The sequence below is a fragment of the Drosophila teissieri genome, chromosome 3R, assembly GCF_016746235.2.
Source record: "Drosophila teissieri strain GT53w chromosome 3R, Prin_Dtei_1.1, whole genome shotgun sequence".
Lineage (NCBI taxonomy): Eukaryota > Metazoa > Arthropoda > Insecta > Diptera > Drosophilidae > Drosophila > Drosophila teissieri.
In genome coordinates, this window is record NC_053032.1 from 13,775,551 (window position 1) to 13,799,959 (window position 24,409).

The window sequence follows — 24,409 nt, forward strand, 5'->3', positions numbered from 1 at the left end:
AACCTTATTAAATTATTCAGTATTGGGACCAAGCATTCCATTTCGATGAAAAAATAAAGTATCGAATTCAACATGTACATATATTTAGAATTTTTTTAAATTAATTTCATAACTTTTCGTATATATTAAAATATTTTATAAGCAACAATTACCAACTTTTAAGAGACAATCAATCACTGTTTATTTTGGTGTAGAGTGGAATTGTAGCTGGGCACGCATTTTAATGAAATCAAAAATTTACGACACTTTTGCCGAGTCAAGCAGAAAAATTTAGCTAGAGCTGCAGCAGTCTAGCGAATTACTTCAACATCTTTCTCTTTTTAGTAAAGTTTCTGCAAACAAAAATCTGTTTGCGCTTAGAATTGTGCAACGAGAGTTTTCCAAGAAATCGTGGTATCGGGGAAGTGGGGTGTGAGTGGGGGAGTGGGGGAAGGGGGGAAAAGCTTCTCATACATGCAAATGGCGCGTTGAAACAATAAAAAGGGCGCAACTGACTGACTGAGAAATGGGGCGGGATGCTTGAAGTTATTTATGCAACGAAGCGAAACAACTAAAATGCAAAATGCGCGAAGATTTCGCATCGCCAAAGTGACGAGCCATGCAAATTGGCGTTGGGGCAGGGCACACTGGGCGAAATAGGTGGCGGGGGCCAATGCAAATATCCCCCCGACCCACTGTGCAGCATGCTGCAAGTCTCGGGGGAAAACTTTCGACTGCAACTTTGGTGACAAGTTGCCTCAAACTTGGCTTACAATAAATAAGAAATAAATTAGCCAAATGCAATGGCAAACGTTAGGTGCTACAGTTCGCCGTCGCCGTCGAAGAAGTAAATAGCCCATTTTGAAATCATTAATTAAATTTTTAAAATATTTTTATCGTTAATTTCTATCCACCAAGTTGCTTCAGAGTTAGGATCGGACCTAAGAATAAAGTTATAGCTAGAATAAAGATATATAGTATACCTAGATAAACTTTTAGGAAAGTAAAATTAATGCTTCATGGAAAAGGATATGAATTTGTAGTACTGATTGCCGGTTTAAGGAATATTATGTTCATACTGCCCTTTCATGCTAATGTCTATTCAGCGCGCTTCAATTAGCTCCCTCCAGGATTTCCTGCTGCATCTGAAGCACTTGACCACAAAGCCAGCCCCTTCAGTTAAACACCTCTCCACGTCATCCACAAATGTTGCAGCTTCTGTTGATCCGGGCACAATGCATTATGTTAATTTGTGAAGATCTGGCCATGTAACTGCCTTGTGGTGCTGGTAACCCCTCATGAGCAGAGTGCCACTCAAAATTAAAGTCCAAATGCCAAGTGCTGCCTGTCAGACTCAGGATTTGGTCAGGAGAAGCCTTCGAGCCGCTCACCAGACTTCTGATTCTGGCTCTGGCTCCGACTACTGCTCCTTCTTCAGCAGCCAGAATCATGTCAAACTTCCACCAAGTGAGAATTTCCCACCCACTCCAGCTCTTTGGCATCTTTTGCTGCTTTTGTTGACATGGCTTTTGCGGCGTTGTCACAGCCGATGTGTCGTGCTGCATTTTGCACACTGCGTTGCCACATGTGTAGCACACTCGCATTAACCAAGGAAAAGCGGGAAAGGCCCGGGAAAGCCCGGGAAAACTCAGGATGCTGTGAATGGAGTGTGAATGCGCGAAGCTGAGGGCTGCTGTCATTTGCCATTTGGCTGTGCCTTTTTTGCATGCCACCGTTTCTTTGGGGCTTACTGCCTTTCCTCAGCCCAATTTTTTTATTTAATGTCACTCGTGCAACTTGTCGCTTAATTATGGCACACTTGAAAAGGCCAAAGTAGTTGACAAAGCTGATAAGAAATCAGCTTAAGAGCAATCATCGTGAAAAGTGGATTCAATTAGTTGAGCTTTGAGTTTACGAAGGCTACAATTAAGTCTTCACATATGAATAGCTGTATTAAATTCGCTTTATCAATAGTTTTTAGGGTGTTTTTTTACTGCAATGCTTGCTTGAATTTGTAAAAAACATGGATCTCATCACTCGTTATTGAAACGTGCAATTAAAAGTAGTTGAATTGATCTAAATACAATTGTTTTGACATGAGGGCAATCTGCGAATTAGAACCCGACCAGGTCCCTAAATTATATATTTGATTTCCGCACAGAGGCAGCAGTGGAAATCATTTTCCACACAATTTCAATGATAATTGCACAAATCGCAGACTTGACTCGCAGCGGCTGGGAAACTAATCAAAACTTGGCTTGCTGCTTGTAATAACTTCCATTTGCAGACATCAGTTCCACTAGCACTTCCACTTTTCCCCCTTTATTTTTTTCCCACTGCTCTTCCTTCTGGTATTTTTTGAAGTTTTGCAAAAGTTTTAACTTGACAAACCCAACAAGTGCCGATGACAATGGACCGGCTATGGACGCCGAAGTGAAATGGGATAAAATATTAATAGTCAAGTGAACTTTCGCAATTGACTATCATCAAGGAAGTAAGGAAGTGGGTGGTGTGGGTGGCAGGGGCAGGGGCAGGGGTTGGGGGCAGGGAAATGGGATTGGGGCATCAGCATCTATAATTTCTTGCGCTCAAACAAACTTGGCCGTCGAAAATGCACTACCAGCTGGCATGTCCTTGCCTCCTTTTGTCCTCTTCCTTTTTCACAATTTGTTAATTACTGCAAAATGAACTTCTTCACTGATGACCATGCTGGAAACGAGATACTGGTACTGGTACTGGGACTGGCACTGGTTCTGCTGCTCCAACAGCGACTGTGACTTGGCCAACAGCAGCTGCCGTTTCCTGGCCAGGCCGGAACGGCATGGAATGGATGCCTCCGACGACAATGTTTTCAGCACCAGGACTTCAGCTGGTCCTTCGTCCGTGGACTCATCACTTTCGATGTCGCCATTGTCGTCCGCTGGCTGACGTGACGTTCCATCAGCGGACATTCCATCGCCACTATCCCGGCTCCGTTCCAAGCTGCTCGTCCCTATTCCTCGGACTGCACTGTAAAAAATATAAAAAACACGGAAAACTCATGTATATGCTTCGTTAAATAAAAGTGAAGTAAGTCAACATTAAAATGATTCAGAGAAGCTTCAACTCGTTTTAAGCCATTATTTTGGCTCATCAACATGCAAATTCATATTTAAAAAGTTATTGAAATTTTAAATGCGGTTAAAATAGGAATTTCTATATTTCTTAGCGAGGTAATGCAAACTAATAAACGAGTCTTTGCCTTCCAAAAATGTCTTTCGTAAAACTTTACGTAAAACATTATATCATACGTAAAACCTACATCCGTTTCAAACTTATACAAGTTTAACATTAAATTCCTTGCTATACGTGTGAAATATAACAGAGTTCGAGGATTTTTAATTTTATTGTTGAATAAACTTACAAATATATACAATTAATGTGGTTTTGTTTGAATTTGCACAGTGCTGCTGTATCTGTTCACTAATGCGGTTTGTTTTCGCCATTTTTGTTTTGCGCTTCGTTATTTCTTGTTTTGTTTTAAGTTCTACTTCGTTCTCTGTCTTCTCCTTTTCCCTTTCTGCATACTTCCTTTTCAGCAGGACAAACAACGTCACTACGCGGCCAGGATGCCAAACAAGCTTGAGTCGCCAGGCGCAATTTTTCATTCTGGGCCCAGGATGGGCAAAAGGACATGGGCACAGGACAATGCCACCCATTCATTACCAGTGCTTTGGTTGCATGCAGCGTGGCCGCGTCCTGTAGAGTGGTGCCAACTTGACCGGGATAATGTTCGGGATAAGTCTGGATATAATTTATAATTTATGCGCATATGCATAATATTAAAAGTATTAAAAGTTCTCAGGTAAAGCTATTTAATGCTCACGCAATATATTCAAAAACCATATTGGTACGGCATGTTTTAAAATCGTTGTGTATAAAAAATACATTTCGTATTTAACAAATTGTTTGGGATTAGGACCTGTTAATAATCTACGATCTCCAATTTATTTATTACAAAAATATTAAACTTTAGTTAGAATATCTTTTATTACAAACACTTAGTAGCTAAGTGATTTCGATTGCTTAATTTAGCGACATTTTGTGGAACACAGATGTCAGCACTGTCCTGCGTCCTGCGGAGGTTCCCCATTCCGGAATGGTGTCCTGCAATCGCCGCCTGTACATCATCCGCTGGTCTATCTGGTCGTCCTCCTCCGCTGGCTCGTCTTTCCTTCCTTCCTTCCGTTTCATTGCCAGCCGCGCATCCTTCCGCATGATGACACTGTTTTTGGCGGCCACCATGACCGCCGTTGCCAGTTTCCCATCCTTTCGATGCCCATCCCCTTACCCATCCCTTTACCCATTGCCAGCCCTATTCCTGTGGCCAGGCCCTCGCCATTTTCCGCATCTACCATTTTCCCGGTTTGCGCAGCCTGCCGGTTTCGGTCCCAAGTCCCAGCCGCGGTCCTGGCCTCATTTAACTTGTAATTACGCTTGAGCAAAAATCAAAGTGGCTCAAGTTGCCAGCGAACCCCCGGAAAACTCCATCTGCCGCGCTTGACACCAGCGATTTTCCCCCGCCTCTCGCCTCTCGCATCTCGCCTCTCGGCTTAGCACGTGCCCACGGCTTCGCTTTTTTGCCCCTTTTTTCTCAGCCACGTCACTTGGATGGCCAAAGGCATATTGAACCACAGTTGGGGGTATTGACTGGTTAGATGATGCAGGCTAGGATCGCATAAAATCCTGAAGGACTACTGAATTAAATGGGGTCTTACAAAGCTTTTAAAAATGTGTTTATGTGAAATGGCAGAGAACCTTGTGCATTTAATACTTTTTAATACATTTTTGGAGCTTTGATAATAGTTTTAGTTATCATAAAATGAAACTTTTATAAAAATCTATATGCAATATATATAGTTGTGCACTAGTGAATTATATTAATACCAGCTAGTATCTACTCTTAGTCACTTTATAGTCGATCACCAGTTCAGAGTTAGCCATCTTACTTATTTTTTGGCTGCTTTTTGTTGGCCGCCAATTTGAGCAGCATGAAATATTTAAAGTCTCGCTTGACTCTGATTATTACAGTTGTACCTACGCTACCCATTTTTTTGTGCGCTGGGAAATCAGCTCCCACAAGTCACGACCCCTTTTTTCCCCAGCTTCATGTCTCCGCCCCGCAGCGCAAGTTCCCACGCCTATGACAGCTTTTCATTTAGCAGATGCCGGCGACTTTGGCTTCTGTTACATATTTTTTCCCGCAGAATTATGGGCCAAACCTTTTTTCCGTATTTCGGTACTTTTTGTTTTCGCCGATTTCCTGTGCGACTTCCACGCACTTCCGTTTTGAGACCTTTTCGATCTCAAGGGGAATTTCCATGTTCGGAGAGCCGCGTGTAACCAAAATGATGTGCTGATTTGCGCTTTGGCTTTTAGTACATAATTTATAGGAGGGGTTGTTCATAAACAGCTTAAATTATGTGACTGTCGAGGAACGGTCTTTAAAATTAATGAAGAAAGCGGCTAGAAAAGTTGCCTTGGAATACAGTAAAAGGTAAGATAATAAGTATAGGTAATATACATCAACTTGTAGGCTTACGTGTGGTTTTTACGCTTCTCCATAAGTAAATGATTTTGCTGCCAGCTTGAATTTAACAATTATGTAGCCAAAGCTAGCTTTTTGGGCAAAAGTAAGTTGTCGAAAATCTGAATGGTAATCTGGCACATCAAAACCGTTCGTAACCCTTTTCAATGGCAAACGAATCAGTTCGGCCATCATACAAAGAAGTTCCATTTCCATGATTCGAATGGGTCTGGCCGTCTCGTGCTGCCATTTTGACAGATTCATTGTGGCTTTTTCATGAAAGTGCACTGAAAGAAAATGAGGTTGTCAAAACAAATTTAAAATAAATTAGTTCAGTTCAATTGACCATTCTGTGTTACTGCTATAGCTTTACTGTAAAAGGTTTAAAATATCTTCTATATCTTTCTGCATGTATTGAATAGAACACAATTAATGATTAATGATTTTTTTTAGTGATAATGATTGGATGGCGGTCGAAGTAAAACTCTTTCAGAACGGACTCCAGCTATCTGCCGGTAAACATGGCTTAAGCCGCAAATAATCACAAACGCTTATATTTGCGCACAAGCACAGTGGCAGTGGCCCACTCATTTGGCCAAAGTCCCGGGAACCTGAAACGGGGACACCGAGGACCAACAACGAGCATCCAGCAGTCCCATTCAAGCCCGACCGCAATATCAACACATTTGGGTTTTAGCCATAATGAAGTTGCTAACTTCTGAAGTGCGCCGGCAATGGCAGTAGAAGTACGAGCCACGAGCCACGACTAAGACCAAAACATAATCAAAACCGAATTATGTGCTTTAAATGCGTCCAAGTCGTTGTCTGCGTGCCATCCCAGCACATCCCATCCCATTGCAACCCCCTGGCCATTTTCCCATTTCGCCCCATCGTAGAAAGCATTCAAACTATCATTTTCCTACTTAGGAGAATGTGTGCCGACAGTCGCCAGCAGTCTGCCCCTCTCACATGCATATAGTAATTAGAAAAGAAAAGAGTTGGTTGGAAAGAAAAGCAATTAGTGTCTCTCTCAATTTCTATGCGCATAGTTTCACAATCTTCAGTTAGTAGTTCGTATATGCGGCTGGTTCCCAGCTCATCATCATCATCGTCTTGGTTCGAAGGGATTTTCTATCCCCATTCGGTCCGTCTTTGCTTATTCGGTTACTTGGTGACTGACCCTATTTTCCTGCTACTCCAAATGCGACTATCCTAGAAGTGATTAAGCGCATTTGTGCTCTCCGTACAAACACACGCACACACACTGGTGAAGTTATTAGGAATAGCACACTGAAGGAAGTCTCAAGGGTTAATGCATCAATATTGACCCCACTATTCAGTTCATGAGTTTGTATTTGGATAATTGTCGTTTAAGGTTAAACTCCAAACAGGATTAAATTAATTTTCGTATTAAGATAGATTAAGTTTGTTATATTTTGTACACTCATGCTAAGAGCACAACTCGTAAATGGCTAGTATAAAAAATGTTGTAATCATTCTGACAACATTTTCGCCAGTAATTTCTTTTTTTGTACAGTGCATCCCGCTTAAGAGCCATCGGAAGTCCATCTCCAGTTTATTGGTGGCGCCAAACGAGAAGAGACGATCAACACGACGTATACGTTCTGGGCGGCGACCCATTAATGGCCCTTCGATGTATGTTTTGTGATGAAAACGAAAACAATTAACACCGAATGATGAAACGAGCTGTGGTCATGGCTGGTCAAGAAAACAGAATCGGATAGGCATATATACAAATTCACACATATACACTTACATATATATACGAATCATCAAGGGACAAGAGACAGGGGACTGGGTAAACTACGCAAAAGTTGAGAAGTGTTGAAGGCAGGCAAAGTTTTTTCATCAACGAAAACATTTTCCGAGCCATGGCGATGGCGATGGCGATGCGGATGGCGAGTAGTTTCCCGGTCAAGCGTGGTCCGGGGCTTTTCTGTAAGTTTGATGGACGCCTTGGCCGGCGGGACGGAGGACATGGACAACTGACGGACAGCCGGAGAAACGGACACACGGACAGCGGACACCGGACGGAAGTAAGCCAAGAAACTTTGATGGGCGGCGGTTGGGCGGTATAGGTAAACAGCAACAAAGTAAATATCAAGTTAACGCCTGCGGCTCTTCACTTGGCCAACTGGTGAAAACTAAAAGCGGAAACGGAAGTTTGCCATCGAACGGCGAATTTTGTGCGTGCGCTGCGCAATACCAACCAATACCAATATCAATTCGAATGTAAATTCGCATTCCTATTTGTTTTTTGCAGCTCACTGGCTACCTTTCCCTTGGCTTTGTCTGGGACCAAAACAAATAATGGCTGAGATTCCATTTCGCCTCCAAGATTCTATATATCAAAGTGCTCGGAGACTGATATATCATTCGCTGGTTCCCCGTGGGGGCAACTTGGCCTTTGTTTTTGGCTTTCAGTTGTTTCCATGTCCTTTGCCGCTCTAATGTCCCACTGCACATGTATGTACATATATATTTAAATATGTGTGTATGGTTCTGCTGTCGCACAGCGGATTCTCACTACATATATGTACAAACGAAACTATTTTCGGGGCTTTCCCTTCAAATTTTTGTGAATATACACTCTAAAAGGTATCTTATTTTGATTGTGCATTCTCGATGGCATGACTTTTATTTACGTTTTTATGATAAGTAATTCATTATATTTGAGGTGTGCTCATGGAAAATAAAGCTAAAAGTGTATTGCAAAAATGTTAAAACAAGTGAAGTGAAAAAGAAATACTAAATTATATTTACAAATTATTCCCTTTATGAGAATGCAATTCCAGCAACTACTACTCCAGGCAATTATAAAGTATTTGTAAAAACTGTAAACCTTTTTCCCTGAAAAAATAGAATAACCGTTTTTTAAACTGATTTATTCACTTTTAGTTTTCTCAGCAAACGAAAAGAGCATTTCGCATTCAGCGCGGCAAAAATGGATTACATGAATTTTTCTAATTGAAAAAACTGCGCGGAAAACTTTGTTTGACATTTATTGCCGTAGGCCAAACATTTTTAGTTTTTCATACTGTCTACCGACCCGAGTCTTCGCTCACAGCGTTTCAACAAAATTAAAGAAGTTTTGCGTTGGCAATTTGTTCCCATTTCCCAGCCCTGTCTATGTCATTTGATGCCCTGCACACGAAAAAGTATGAAAGAAGACCGAAGCCAAAAAGTGAACATAGAATATATTTTGCATTTCAGCCAAGTGAAGCGAAATGCAAAGCCATCATCGCGTAGGACCAAATATTTGACATTTGAGAGCACAACAGGCTCATGCATATTCAATTGCAGAATGCGATTGTCATTGCAAGTGTGCAGTGATAAAGAAGCTCGAAGGCAACTTGGACCCACGAAAAATAGTATTTCAGAACTGGCCTTGCAGAGACAAAAATTAATGGTTCAGTTGAATGTGTTCTGTGGCTCTATTTATGTCAAACTTAGTCCACAGTTTTAAAGTTTCGTATTTTTATGCGAAGGGTATACATTTTGTTGGTCTAATTCTTGGAAAATTTAAAAATTTTCAACTTAATGGCACCCGAAATGTTCACCAAAACTGCACTCCACTGGCGAAGGCAAGAGGATGTATTTCTAATTTCATTTTTCCAGCAACGCAGTTGGGTCAATTTCCCCATTTTCCGCCCATCTCTCGGCCACGCGGTGTCGCCCTCTGTCGGTGCTAATATGAAGCGTTACATGGTCCGCCTCCGTTCAGGAAAATGCCTCCCCTCGGTCTAAGTATGCAACAATAACAATATTTAAAGGTATCTGCCAATTTATTTTAATGGCCGCAATTAAAGTTAATTACTCGCGTAGACAAAACGTGCAAAAGCCAAGGCGCCGACGACAGGAAAGGGGGCGGGGGGAGGAAGGAAAGCGGAAAAGCGGAAAACAGGCGACAGCTAGGTGCTCCAGCATCTTTTTCCTGGTACTGGCAGCGCCCAATTAGGCATAATACGCTCGACTTGGCCGGGTGTCGTTGCTCGACGGCTAAAACTTTGCGGCCTCCCTCCTGCCCTCCATCCACTCTTCAGATTTCATTTACAAGCCCACAGTGGCAGCCCCACCCCCTTTCGATTTGCCGTGGACCGTGTTTAATTTTCCTAATGATATTATTGCAGTTGACCCTATTAGAATTTGACTGCGGCAAATGACTCAAAATGAATATTTAGTTTCCGGAGGAGTGCGAGTTTAAGCGCCTGCCTAATTGCCTGAAATGTGATATGGTTACTCAGCCAGAGAGGCTCGATCAATTAATTTCGGGGGCTAAGCCTTGAAGATATAGAGGGCTAAGCCTTCTGGTCGCGGTTAATTGACAGAGGGACGTCTGAATCAGAAAAGAAAGCAATGCTAAAGCCTCTAATGGCCATTTTCCCATGGAAGATTCCCCACACCCAGTCCCCATCAATTTTTACTCATTTACTTTGGGGCTGTCGCCAGTTCCATCAGCGCAAAATAGCGAAATGCTAAGTGGAAAGCCAAACGCAAAGTGCCACAGCGCACTGAAAAACGATGGCAAACAAATACAAAATAAATAAATTCAGCAGTGTTATACCCTGGAAATAGTATTAAATTAAAATAAACGTATTGTATCGCTAGCATAAATGACTTAAAAATTATAATTAATCAAATAATTCTAGCGACTATATTCTTATTAAATTGTTTAGGCGCTAAGTTAAAGTCAAGGAAATATTTAATGTTAAAAAATAATTAACCAATTATATTTCATCAATAATAAATAAGGAAAGCAATAAAAGTAAGATTTTGTATCCTTTCTGACATGTTAAATTCAATTAAGTATACCTCATTTTCCTAGCAGTTGTAGAAGCGACAGGAGCGTGTTTACTTGCAGGAAAATGTACTAAATGGAAATTGTTTTCTGCGGCTGCCTTGGCCATCGGCAACATAATTTCATTCCTCTTGCCACAGTCGCACAAACGACAAACACTTGAGAACAATAGTTGCCAGGGGAGCAGATAAGCAGGATAAGAGGTGCGGTCGAATACGGCTCCAACTGCAACCACAACAATAATGACTTTATGAAAAAATGATTATCCTGCCGTGCTGTCTGCAGTGCCAGCTCAACGTTCCACGGTTTCAGTCCTCAGTCCTCGGTCTTTGGTCTTCTGTCTCAGCGATGCTAAGCAGCCGGGTCTGGCCAACTCTATTAAAGGGAGATAAATGAATTTGGCTAGAGATGGCCAAGAAGATAGGTTAAACAGACAGGTAAAAGCATCCGCAGACGGAATAAACTTGTTATTACTATTCTGGGGATAACCTGGGGCCAAACTAACTAAAATATAGTAAACAAACTAAAGATTATCATGTAATAAGATTATTTCACAATCCCATCGTAGCATAATAAGAAAAATGTATTAATGAACGAAATTAATTTGTAAACTAATTTATTAGTTCAATTACTCGAAGGGCAAGCCCGATAGCAATATTTTCTACCATCACTAGCCATCTTTCGATTGGTTTTGCTTTGCGGCAAATAAGCAGAAAATCGTTTGCCAAAAATGTTGTCAACCACGGAAATGGAAATGACCAGGCCCAGACTCGAGACTAGAGACTCCTGGTGCAAAATCATGTTAGCACCCAAATGGGTTTCTAACCCAGACGGTGGCATCATGCCGCCTGATCCCCCTAAAATCGCCCGCCTTTATCCGAGAAAATTCTGCTGTTTACGCAAGATGACAAAAGAGCCCAGCGATGAGGAGGAGGAGCTGCAGCAGCAGAGGGGTAAATAGGTTTGCTCTATAAGTTCACCGTTAGATATATGGTAATGGCCTCGGTGGACATAGAAAACCGTTTTCACTGCGTAACTTGGCCAGCCACTTTTCCAGCGATATCTTTGGGTTGTCATCAAAAAGCCAGCGACTGCCAGACAAGCTTCTAAGGACTGGGAAGTCGGGGACTGGGTGGCTGGGTTTTTGGTTTTCAGCCAAATTACTCGAAACTGTTTGAGATCGGACGAAAGGAATGGGTAGGTGAAACTGATTTGGAATTGAAATGAACGAAACTAAGAATTTTAACTTTTGCATCGCCAGCAAAATTCAAATGAACGGCGAGAGAGGATACTCAAAAACCAATCGCATTTACAATTCCCATACAATTCGGTTTATTCATGTTTTATTACAGCATTGGAGAGAGTTACAGAACCAGTTATTTTGTCCACATTCTAGTTCTAGCTCTAGTTTTATAGCAGATGCAGAAGTTTACAAAACTAAACAAAAGTGCTGGCTGCAGGACATCGGAAATATATAGAATAATAATCTAAGCCTATAGCTTCCTATTACTTATGAAGCGCAATTTACTTAAATATTATATCTTCACAAATGCGTCTAAACTATTCGCCAGTAATGCCTTTATTAAAAACTGTAGGTCGACTGTTCTGTTGCCTAATGAAGTACTGAGCTACATGGGAATAATTCCTTATTAAAAGTTTAATGCACTTTTCCATATTGTGCTCGACAAAGGGCTTTCCAGATTTTCCCTTTTTACTTCTAAACCAATTCAGCAAAGTGGGCATTTTAATCTGTGTCTCTGCGAAAGCCGGGCAAATTTATGGCAGAGGAGTTGGGGGTAGAATTCAAGTGGACAATGCATTTGACCCACTCAAAGGGTGGTAAATAAAATAAATAAACTGCAATTGCAGGGCAAAGAGTTTTTAGAAAGCAGAAAATCAGAAGCGTTTCCACAAAACGGACAAAAATATAATTTCAAAATGGGATGGCATCGAATAAACGAAGCGATGACTTACATAAACATTTGGACAAGCTAACAGCAAAGCAGAGTAAACAAAAATGACACAACACATAAAAATGCTCACCCATACACGCAGAGAAAAGGGGGAGGAGGGCGGTGGGTCAGCTGGCAACTTAAACGAGCATCCGAAAGGATTTTGTGTACAATTTCCGTTTTATGACTCTCCAGAGTGGCAATAAATCTCACACAAAACTATTTCCGTTGCATTCGAGCTGCTGCTTAGCCCTCTCACATGCAACCAAGGATCGTGCTCAAAAGGAGGGAAAGGTCGGGGGATGAGGGATCGGCGGCAGAAGGATAGTGCTGCACATTATCTTGTGCGCAAATCCGAAAAATCCGAATGCATTCGCTATAAATGGCGGTCGTCTGGCTGCGGCTTTCATTTTTGGCCCTTGTCCCCTGCTCCCTGCCCCCTGCCAAATCCCACGGTCTCGGGTCATTGTCGGCCACCAAAACGGCTCAAGCCCTGCTCATCCCCTTCCAATCCTCCTTTCAGCTGCTTATGACTCGTCTGGGTCGCGTGTTTTGTTTGGCCCATGGCACGTACTCGCAGGACTCCGCACACTGCAAGAAACTGAAAGATACTGAGCGTTGGCCTTTTCTTTATTCACTTCAAAGTAAGTTTAAGTAGTATGGAAACATTTTACATTCGCGAAGGATATCGGGAGTTATTCATTTCAATTAAGTTGCACGGAGAATTAATTTTTAGCTGTCGTAAACGTTTAGTGTATCAGTCGCACATACTTTTTAGCCAGCCAGCTTTTCCAACTATTTCCGCTGGTTGTCTTTGAGCTGAGTGCGCTTTTAGTGCGGCATCCGCTACGGCTACGCCCATCGAAAATTATGAAATACTTGCACCGAATCAAAGATATAATAATAATAGGGAATAAAAAATAAAAAGAGATTTGCAAGTCAATTTGTCAAGCACTAAGAGAGATTTGCCGGCTTGTCCTTTGTCCTCGTCATTAGGGCCAAAGTCACGATTCGACTTTATTGAAAGCACTTTAATTTAATGTGCGTGGATTTTGCCTATCCCATTGCGCTCCCTTGGCTCCCTTAGCTCCTTTAGCTCCGTGATTCCCTTTTTAAGCATAATTTTGCATAATCCTTTGGAGTATGAAGTTTGCTTTTTCTGCTGTTGCTGTTGCTTTTGCTTTTGCTGTTTCTCTTCGTACATTTTCCGGCTGCACCAAGGGGCGTATACGTAACATGTAATTTCATTGCATTTGCATGTTTTATAAGACACGGCGCACCATTCCGTTTTCTCTAACATAATCTATCCTGTTTTCCCGCACCCAGTGAACGCAATATTTCTTTAAAGGGATTTTTGCTTCTATTTTGCCGGCTCAGGCAAAGTTTTATTGACAGTAAACGTGGGCGATCCCAAACTAAAAGTTTTTGCCTGCTCTGGGGATTTCTGTGCTGTGCGTTTTGTGGGCCACACATGACCGAGAAGCTGAGATTCATAAAACAAAAGCGAGCAACGCTTCAAAAATCGAAAACATTTTGTTTGCAAGTGTTTAAAACCGAACTTTTACACGTGTCCAGCATGCGAGTTGCACAATCGCAAGTGTCTGTGTATGTGCCAGCAATAAAATGCCTCGCATTAGAACGTCTGAAAATACTTGAGAGCATTTCTCGCATTTGCTTATTGTTGGCCAAATATAACTTTATCCGAATTGGCTAAAAACTTTGCAACACGTGTTACGGCATGTGCCCCGAGCATTGAGTAAGCCATTTTTCGAGAGTATAACATCGCATAGATTGGGCCATAAGTGGCAGCAGTTTAGTCAAGTTGGATTTTGATATTAAACGAGTGGTATGTGTATATTTGTTGAATGCACTGAGAAAACCGCGTCACGGCGATAGTACCAAAATTTTGAAAAAAAGGAATACTTCTAGTTCTAACACGTTTCAATGATAAACGAAACTCTAGAAGCTACCGAAAGCATTTTCCCCTTCAACATATTTGTATAAAGTTTGGTACCCTTGTTAGATATCAGCAGTTAGAGATCAGCAGCTATTACACATTTTTTTCATATACATATGTGATATTGTGCCCTCTCCATTGAATTTGTGAGCAAACATAACTATCATCCTTTAAAAAATAACAAAAGACTATCCCATCAGTTGCAAAATGACAGGAAAGATGTAATTGAAAACCACTAACGAGTTCAATCCCAGTCATCCGTAGCTGCCAAAATGTCTAAATCATCTAATTAGGCTACTCCATAAAATGCGGATTGGCAGGGAAATGGAGCCCAAGATGGGAAGACAGGTGACAGAAGAGACCAAAACTATGCTGGCAAATATGGGAGTTCATTAGACGAAGTAAACAGACTTTTTGGCCAACGTTTTCGTTTCACTGGCACTGTCGGCAACGCTGCGTATACGTAATTTATGTTGCAGGTGCCTGCTCGGCTGCTAAACGAAATGCTAATGCGGTAAACTGATTGCAAAAAACATTTTAATTAGCACGAAAATCATTGTAACTCGTTAACGCCAGCTTCGTTTGCCTCCCCTTGACTCACCCAACGACGTGTACCCGAGGAAAAACAACTACATGAGCAGCCTGCAAAAAGGAGTTGAGCATGGCCAACTACGGCTGAGTAGAGATGCCTTAAAATGTGGCTAAAATGAGTGCCTGGCACCTCGGCATCAACTATTGAAAAAGGAAAATGCCTCAGTGCAGTCAAATTTAAAACTGTTCTATGTTAGTAATAATATTGGAGAATGAAATATCTTAAATACATATATATGAACCGGACGTTTTTATGTATGCATGCTTAAAATATTTTTCAAGCAACATTAAATTATATCTTATCTGTTTTTCAGAATAAAATAAAAGTTATAACAGTAACTTTAAAAATATCCATCCCATTTGAAATTCCGACTCTCAACGAGCAAAAAGCTCTTTGCATTTTTCCACATTTTTCTGGAGAACCGGACTGGCCGCTGATGAAGAGATAATATTGTGATCACGTTCGGCAACCTGCTGAAATGCAAATACTTCCTTTTGCTCCTTGGCCGGTCGAACCGTGCATGTAATGCGAGTAGCGCTAATGAAACGTTCATTAATCATACGCCACTTGGCAGTGGTTGGAATAATTTTGGACGCGGGGGACGGGATCAAGTTAGTTAGCAAAACCGGCGATGTAGCCAGGTATGCGCCTTCAAATCTGACAATGCCAAGTGCCAACTGCCAACACGAGGCACACACGGAGGCCAAAGGACGCCAGATCTAGAAGCAAGTAGCTGCACTAGGAAAAATTTTGTATTATAAAGCCAAGTACAGTGCATTTTTACAAAATAACATAAAAACATTTTCAAAACAAGTTGAACCTATTTACATAAATTAGTTAATTGCAAGGTTTTTAGGTAGTAATTAAAAGCACAAATAATCAAGTGTTTAATCGAAGTTTTTTCGCGTGTATCTGCGGGCATTAGTGTGAGTGTTCCAGGTAGTTAGTTAATTAATATTCCCGTTGCCGCACGTTTCATGTTTGCATTAATTTGGCAGGTAACTTGTCAACATTGTTGTTGCTGCCGCTGTTGGCCCTTTTGGCCTGATGAGGATGTCGGTGATGCTGGGCTTTGTCTAACAAGCTGCACACACAGATACCCACTCACTCACACAGGCACACGGACACGGAAACACACACACTCTCTTAGTCACACAGATAGGCATTCAAGGAGACACGCGCACACGCTTGCCAAACTGCTAAATGTATGTTCTTGGCTTGTAATTAGCAAAGATCAAAGTGATTTAATTACTTGGGCAAACTTTTAACATTGTCTACATGGCATACAAAAACTTGGCTGCATAATCAGGCCGATACGTTTGCCGAGCTGTTATCAATATCACTGGATATTAAGCCTTGTTTACCCGGCTTATAATCAGATGTGGTATTCTTATCATCGATGCGAAATGGCTGTAATTAGAGTTTGCCAATTGCCGTCGTCAGCGCTCTAATAAGCCTCTAATTAAGCACTTGAGCGGGCTCAGAAGTCGCACAAGTTTTTTTGGGGTGGTAGGGGTTCATCTCCGGGTTGGGGTTTCTAATGCATAGAGAAATGGTCCCAAGAAATGTCATGATCTCTTTTATTCCTGATTTTACATTTGTTTTTTAAATTTTATATTTGCGCTGATAATAAGAGTGTTGTATACCAAAATCAATGCTATTACTTCTATTCAGATTCGTATGAAATACGAATGCGGCATTTTTGTCAGTTTTTGCAACATTAGAGTCGTATAAACCCAGTAACAGGCGCCCACCCATACAAACACGAGCTAATCAGGCTTATTTGTTCTGTCTGAGTTGGCTGGCCTGACTTTTTGCCAAACTGGCTTTTATTAAAAGCGACAAAAACACACAGCTAACGATGGCGCATACGCCGCGTATGCCGCCCGAGCACCAAAACCGTATTCTAAACCCAACTCTGTGCCCGTTCAGGGAGTGTTACGCCGTGCTTTGCGGCTTCGCATGTACAAGTAATCTAATTAGTTTTATGCTAATTAGCACGCGGCTTTAATTTAATAAATTATTATAGCGCATTATTTGGCCAAACTACACGCAACTGGAGTGGCGAAGAGGGTTTGGGTATTGGAATGTTTACGGCTCGACTGATTTGCGTTGTCATTTCGCAAATCGGTGAATAAAGCCAAAGATTAGGTTAGTTAAAGCGGTTTAAAGCCCAATATTATTTTCAAATATGATTTCGCTTTTCTTTATTGATTTTTAAATGATACAACAAGAATTAGATATCAACATTACTAGTAAATTTAATTGAAACATTGGCTTGGCTTTTAGTTGTTATTACAAGTGCGCAATTATTCAACATATCAAGCTTAAGAGACGGCAATTGGACGTTAAACATTAAATCTGTAAAAGGAACACAATCTACAGTTTGTAGGCTTGTCGCATCATAAGATCGAAATAAGCGTCGTTGTCGATCGAGGCGCTGATCGTGGCATAGTAGTTGATAAATTCCTCCCTGGTCACGATGCCATCCGGATTTGGAGCACCCACCTCGAAGTTTTTCAGGAACTGCGTGAATATCTGGGTTTCCGTCATCTCGCCACTCAAATATTTCGGATGATCGCGCACCGAGTAAACATTCTTCAAATCGACAACGGTAATTTGACCATCGCCATTGGCATCCATCTTGTCGAAGGCCTTTTCGATGATACTGATACGCGAATTATTCATTGGAGGCTACAAACAAGGATATTTTAACAACAAAATTGTTTTCATTCAATATCAATTTCACTTACACGCAATTTTACCAGGAATTCTGTCATATTAATGTTGCCACTGCCATCTGTGTCGAAGCTGTGAAATAAATTAGACTTTGTATTTACGATAATCCTTAAAGACCTTAAAGTGACTTATAACATAAACTCCTTCTCTTGGGAGATTCTAGTCTTATGATTATAATTAATTATAAACTTTTACGTTTAACTACTCATTGGGTTTTCGATCATAAGCCTAAGAGCGAATAGCTCAAGTTTCAGTTTGTCATTGAAGTTGACATTGGCAATTACCAACCTGGAGAACATTTCATCGATTTCGGAATCACTCAGGTCCAGACCGATATCCGTGACTCCCTTTTTGAATTCCTCGGGACTGAGAGATTTGCTGCCATCGTCGTCCATCACCCGGAATGATCTGGAAATACATACAAAACGAAGTCAGAAACGAGAGCCGCACAAAAATAATTCGCAATATGAATGGCAAAATGAAAATATATTCCTATTATTGCCACGGGACAAAGCCAGTCGGATAAGAATATGCCATTGATAGATACTCAGAGAAGTGGGCGGCAGTGGAAGTGGGAGCTCATTCAGCTATGCATTCGATGCATTGAATTTTCCGGCTGGCAAACAAACAAATTGCATAAATACAAATGAAAATGCGCGCTCACGAGGACGAGGCCAATAGGCACAGCCACCATCCGACCGACAAGCCAACAAACAAACAAATGCACATACCGTACATATGTTGCAGATGCGAGGATTTTGTTCAAAATGTCTATATATTCAAAGCGGGAAATTGTTAGCAGACAGCCGGGAAAAGCGGGAAAAACAGGTGGAGGCTGGAGGTTTTGTGCGGTGGGCGGTGGGCGGTACAGGTGGACGCGGTTTAGCTCTACGCTGCTCTACTCTGCTCCCAGCTCAAATTGAAATAAAAACTAACAGTGGGCTGAGTCAAACACTGTGGGGATTGTGGAAAAGGGGCGTGGCAGGTCGCTATACTGGAAGAAAAAGTAATTTCTATACGCAGGAAAATATTATTGTAGAAATACAGTGCAATAATTGTTTTTAAATTGAGCCTTAAAATAAAAGTTGAAATATAAGTTTCTTTAATTTGATTGTGAGACTCCATATTCTTTTATTTTTTTAAAGTGCAGCCTTGCTCGACAGCAACTACTGAAATCCAATTATGTTTGTTTGCATTCAGTCAGCGATTTTTGCCACTCCCCCTTCGGCACCCTCTTCCTCAGTCCTCAGTCTTCCAGCGAGCTTCATAGTTATAGTTTTTCTATTTTCCCCTTTTTTCCTGCCCGGCCTGCACACACTTGAAAGCGCTTTCGAGAATGTTAGTTCAACATGCACTCGAACTCTCGGCATGCTCGTATTTACATGCGCCTAGCTGAGCCCGAACTTAACATCATCATCAGGAGCGGCGGTAGCAGAAAAAGCCGGCAAAGTTTCAGTTTCATTTGCCATATTCCCTGCCCAGCTCCGACCATCTTCACCTGCCCTTTTCTGGCTATATGTTCTCTATTCCGTCACTTGTGGGACCCTCAACGATTTCATCATTTTAATACTGCCCCTCGGGGTTGCAACGCTACACAAGAGGCTCATCTGCATCTCAGGCGAATAATGGGGGAATTCTGCTCACATATCTTGCACCTCTCCACGTCTCGCATTTCGCATGTTGCCAAAAAGCTGGATAAACCTTGCACATCCTAACAAGGCAAAAAAGGCGTATATCCATGCTTTATAAATTGAATACCTAACCGATTATAAAAAAATACAAATATGTATGTACTATAATAACAAAGGTGTTAAAATAAAACCAAATTACATCCCTTGCCGGCCGGCACAGTGAAAATTCTGAAATATTATTAATTAAATAGTCATACTCTTAAATACTAACCATTATCAAAGCTGATTAAATATTAGGTCAATTACTGTTCTAAGAGAATTACCGCTTCGTTTACCAAAAATGTGTGCAGATAAGAAACAAATAGCAAACAAATCCAGTTGTGAGTGTTTCAGAATCCTCCGTATGAAGCCTCCTGTACCTGAAACACACACAACTGGAGCACCATTATGCAAACAGTCAGCCTCACCTAAGCCTAAGCTCCTGATTCTTTGCCCAGTTAGTTCATTGAAGTGGTGGGAATCGGGGGTAAGGGTTAGTCGTTATAGCCAGCTTACCTGGACAAACCCAAGATGCCGGTGGCACCGCGACTGAAGCACTGCAGGCGCAATTTGTAAATTGGATCCTTGTCCAACCCGTTGGCCAACTCGCGTTTGGCCAGATTCTTCAGCTCGGCCTCCTTGCTGTAGGCGTTTTCGCGATGCATCTGCGAAAAATAAACACACATATTGGAATCAAACTATAGTCGTAGCGAAGCATACCCTTTGAAGTTCTCTGAAGTAAAATCAAAGACGGTCCTAGGTCTACCTGATAAGTAAGTAAGTCAGATAAGTTACAGAAATGTTTTGGTAGGAAACAAGCTTATGCTGCCTTTCCTTTCTTAAATTTTAATTTATTTCACATTTCTACTAATAATAAACAATCTGTATTTAAATAAATTAAATCTATATTTACATCATCCTTATCTCAAGTACGCATCAAAATATATTTGTTTGCAAAAAGCCAAGCAATAGAAAATGATTAAGTACTACTTAAGATTTGAATATTATACGAGCAGCGTTTTTCGTTCCTTCATTTATATTTGCGTGTAGTTAATTAACATTTAAGATTCCTTTGTTGTGCGTAAGCTTCCTTATAAGCTGTCAATTGCCCGCGGGCGATTTACAGGAATTTGTTTGATATTTAATTTCTGTGTTTACGCCGCTACAATAATTGTCAGCTCGGAAAATATTTTTCTGGCCGGAAAATTTGATAGCCCACGATTTCCACGCAGCAACAGCTATAGCCGAGAGCTATTACACCCGAAATTGATTTACTTTAGCTCAAAGGCGTCCAATTACACCAGAAGGTGGCGTGTAAAGTCGTCGTACGTTGTCTCTAAGAAACCAAAACCGCTTGTAATTTGTCTAGATGATTCACATTTTAAATTAATTCGTCCAAATATAACTCGTCAGTCACTTATGGCGCACTCACTTCACGGTTCAATGGCATTGAAAGGCTTGCCAGCAATTCCGCATCTTAAATATACATCTAAGTCAAACAAAACTATGTAAAATTAAAACCAGTTTCGTGGCGAATAAATAAATCACTTTTGGCAAATTTACGTTACCATTACTGTTGCCACGCATGCACTTAAGAATAAATGAGCAAAAGTCTCATATAAAAACATTTCATGAAATAAAAATTAAGAATGTCCTATATTTTAAATTAGCTGCATATTCGAGTTTTTGTAATGTAAGCAAACCAAAACCAAATAAGATCCGTTGCACACTCCAAAATACAAAGAAATTATTTTCAGTGTGGATAAATAGCAAAGGGTGGGTCTCGACTCCCACCAGGTGGCACTTGGCTCAATGAACCGTGCAGACTGGAGGTCCAACTAGTTTGATTAGCACTCAATTTGGTGGGCGAGGGTAAGTGTGTGCACTCACCTCAATATTTTACGCGTCAATTCGCAATAATAATAGTTCCATCAACAAATGTATATCGTACTAATGTATGCGCGACGAAGACAGGGACATTGAATTGTAAATAGACGGGAATTGAAGTAGATTTGATTGGCTTATTAAACGATAGAATTATTATTCTATATTTAAGTTTGGATTTGAGGATATATCGTTGACCTTAGGCAGTGAAATCCCATTTAATGTTGACTCATTGATCAGTTTAGTCAATGCCAGAATAGAAGTAAACAGACCCAGAAAAGCCAAATATTTGTTTTCCAAATCAATAAAATTGATTTCGTGATTCAGAAGGCAACCAAATTACGGAGTTTCTTCGAAACCTTGAAACCCTTACTGGGAAAAAGACTGACGAGGCCGGGAAATTACATCGATTGATGTGATTTGAATAGCTGTCATGCCAGTCTGAGTAAACAACCATGAAAAGCTTTTATACCAACTTTTTTATATTTATGTAGTATAATTATACAGCCACTGGGAGTCCCATTCCCGATGACCCCGTTAGATAGTCAGTTAGACAGTCACGACAAATGCGGCGTGAGTAATGAACAGGGTCCTAATTAGCAGCCCCAGGTGGCACTTTAGTGTCCTTAGATGGCACACGCCATTCGGTCACAGGACACCGGGAAAAACTCTGAAAACTAATATGTAGCAATGAACCCAAGGGCAAAAGTAACTAAAAACTATACTAGAAAAGAAGTTAGATGTAGTTTATTCCGTATTTGAACAAACGCAGAATGCAATATACACTTTACAAAATTGAAAATGTCTTGATTGATATACTATAGGAAGTAGACATTGATATAACACAAATTCACCACCTTGTAAACGATTTACGACGACTCAATGATAGTTGATAATACCTTAGAATAGCAGATCGATTTTAAGGATTGTAAAACTGTAAAGTTTTCTTAAGGGGCGCTCCACGGGTCCTGGCAACAAATGTTGCCGGGCAACAATGCACCTTTGAAGGCAAACTGCAGCATCCTTGCCGGAAGTCAAGGTCGTCCGTTGTATCGATTTCGCCCGAGCTCTCCCTATCTAGTATAATATGGCGCATACGCCACGTATGCAAAAAGTGAAATGCCATCTAACGAGGAGAAAAAAATGGAAAGCCAAAAGGAAGAGATGCTAACGAACTGCGATAGAACATGAAAAATAAATTATGGCTTTATTGAGGGTAAGGGTAAACAAAAAGACGATTTAACACGTCAGCAGGACGCTGAGTGCGACAGGGATAATGGCGACACACACTGGATACAGGATATGGAATACAGGAGACTCGCAGGACAACGCCAGTAAACCTACGCCAAATAAAGCAAATAGGTCACGTTCAAAGACAACATCGATTAACCATAAATTGCGAGTTAAGCAAAAGGAAGCAAGGACAACGTTAAAAGCCATCAGGACGAGCCAGGACCTGGCTGAGTTTAAGAATGATTTGTGCGTGTCTTTATGACACGAAACGCCTGATTCTGAAACTGTTGCGTATATCGCGTATATCCGGAATATAGAGATGCGATGACATGAGTCCTGTTTCGCTAACAAGCAAAGTATCGGCTACTGACAACGCCAGCTGTCGCTCCAAAAAATATAAAAGATATATGTGGAGGAAAAAGAATAGCCAGCATAGCAAAAGGAGCGACGTGTGCATGGGAAAACTTTCACCATAATTAACAGACATGTCGATTATTTCTTTGCCACACTTTTTACCTTTCCCGGCAGCTGCTGACACTCAGTGTCTATTATTATTTTATTCCAGTTTCAACAGTTTTAACAGTTTCAACTTTTCTCACTACACAATGTCGCAGCAATACGGAGTTTTCCACGCACGTGTCGCGTGTGCGGAGCGTTCGCAACGAATGAGGAAAAGCCAACACCACCACCGGGGCAACCACCCGTTGCAACTGTGGATAGTTTCCGAGCCCACACCCACACCCGCACCCATACCCACATACCATCGCCATAAGCGGCGTCCTTACCCAACCGACAAAAAGCACAGAAAAAAAGGAGACGCCTATTCATTTTTATCTAATCAAACTGTTGGGGTATCTGGTTGATTTATGATACCAGCACGGACAAATGGATTCCCAATAATGCATAAACCCAATAAAATAATTAATTAAATGAAATTTAAGGCAAACTCCCTATTATTACACGTTGTGTTTACAGTTTTTATTTTGGCTGTATATACCAAGCCTCTGTAGGTACATACAATTTTAATAAGAAATACGCTGGCAGATAATTTCATAAAACAAGTTTATGGTTATATTCTCAGTGCACTGTAAAAAAAGCTTAGCAACAGCCTTGTTTTGCTGCCAATCGTCAACGGATGCATAGATACATTTTTACGCGAGCTTTTGTGGCATGTCGCACTTTGTTTAGCTACATTTTTTCCGTTTCCCCTTTCCGATTGTTATTATTGAGGCGCTCACCTTTTATCTTGGGGGGAATGGGGGTGTTTGGTATCACATTTTTATGACGCGACACGGCATTATCATTACCGCTTTTTGTGGCGCTGAAGTGCATAAAATTTATGCGCGCATATCATGCCACCGTTATGCCAAATTGATGTGCACTTTATGAGTTGTGCTTTTCAGTCGTGGATGCTCTTCGGATGCTTTTCAGTACTTTTGTGGAATTAAATGCTCTTACATTTTTATTAAGTGTAAATCTTATTTGCATTTCTGCAAAACAAAATGTGTAAAATAATTAAAGCATTAGGAGAGAGTGTTCAGTCCGTCGGATTCATGACATGAGTCGTTTTTATGCTTGACAATGTCTCGCTTGTTACATTTTCATGTGACTATCAATACATATTGCGACTGAGCAAATAACTTCGAAGTAGTTTGGCGGGAATAACAATAAGTAATAAGAATCGAAGACTTGTAAGCTAATTTACGTTTATACTAATTCTAGAGGTAGAGTCCAGCGGCAAGCGCAAAGCTTTCTGTAATGTTTCCAACAGGTCCTAGAGCAAAACGAGCTTTACTCGCCAAGAAAGCTATTGAAGGAGTGAGACATTTCTAAAATGGTGCCATTTTCAGCGCAATTTTTATCCTTTTTCCAGAAATTACTTTAAATTTTGAAGCTATTTTCCACTTGTTATTATCTCCATTGTCAGTGCCCTCGTCACATTTCTCATTTGGGGTAATGAAACGGTTGCTGCTCTAATGCGACTGCCTTCTCGTGGGTTTATAAGTAAGAAAGATTGC

General features: G+C 41.0%; 1 protein-coding gene across 1 annotated transcript; it reads right to left on the reverse strand.

The window, feature by feature from the left end:
• Positions 1 to 17,055: 17,055 nt before the first annotated feature.
• Positions 17,056 to 23,046, reverse strand: LOC122621301 (calcyphosin-like protein). The gene is made up of 5 exons (XM_043799126.1): positions 22,908 to 23,046; positions 19,791 to 19,939; positions 17,893 to 18,012; positions 17,619 to 17,676; positions 17,056 to 17,559 (listed from the first exon to the last, which is right to left on the reverse strand). The coding sequence occupies exons 2-5, from the start codon at positions 19,937 to 19,939 to the stop codon at positions 17,245 to 17,247; spliced, it is 642 nt and encodes a 213-aa protein (XP_043655061.1). The 5' UTR covers positions 22,908 to 23,046; the 3' UTR covers positions 17,056 to 17,244.
• Between the last annotated feature and the right edge of the window lie 1,363 nt (positions 23,047 to 24,409).

What these genes read in the sequence shown, in the direction of transcription:
- LOC122621301 (XM_043799126.1), bottom strand. Translation starts at nt 19,939, where the DNA reads ATGCATCGCGAAAACGCCTACAGCAAGGAGGCCGAGCTGAAGAATCTG. An exon ending in GGCATCTTGGGTTTGTCCAG is followed by an intron (nt 18,013 to 19,790) that starts GTAAGCTGGCTA and finishes ATGTATTTCCAG; the next exon opens with ATCATTCCGGGTGATGGACG. An exon ending in ATCGATGAAATGTTCTCCAG is followed by an intron (nt 17,677 to 17,892) that starts GTTGGTAATTGC and finishes TTTATTTCACAG; the next exon opens with CTTCGACACAGATGGCAGTG.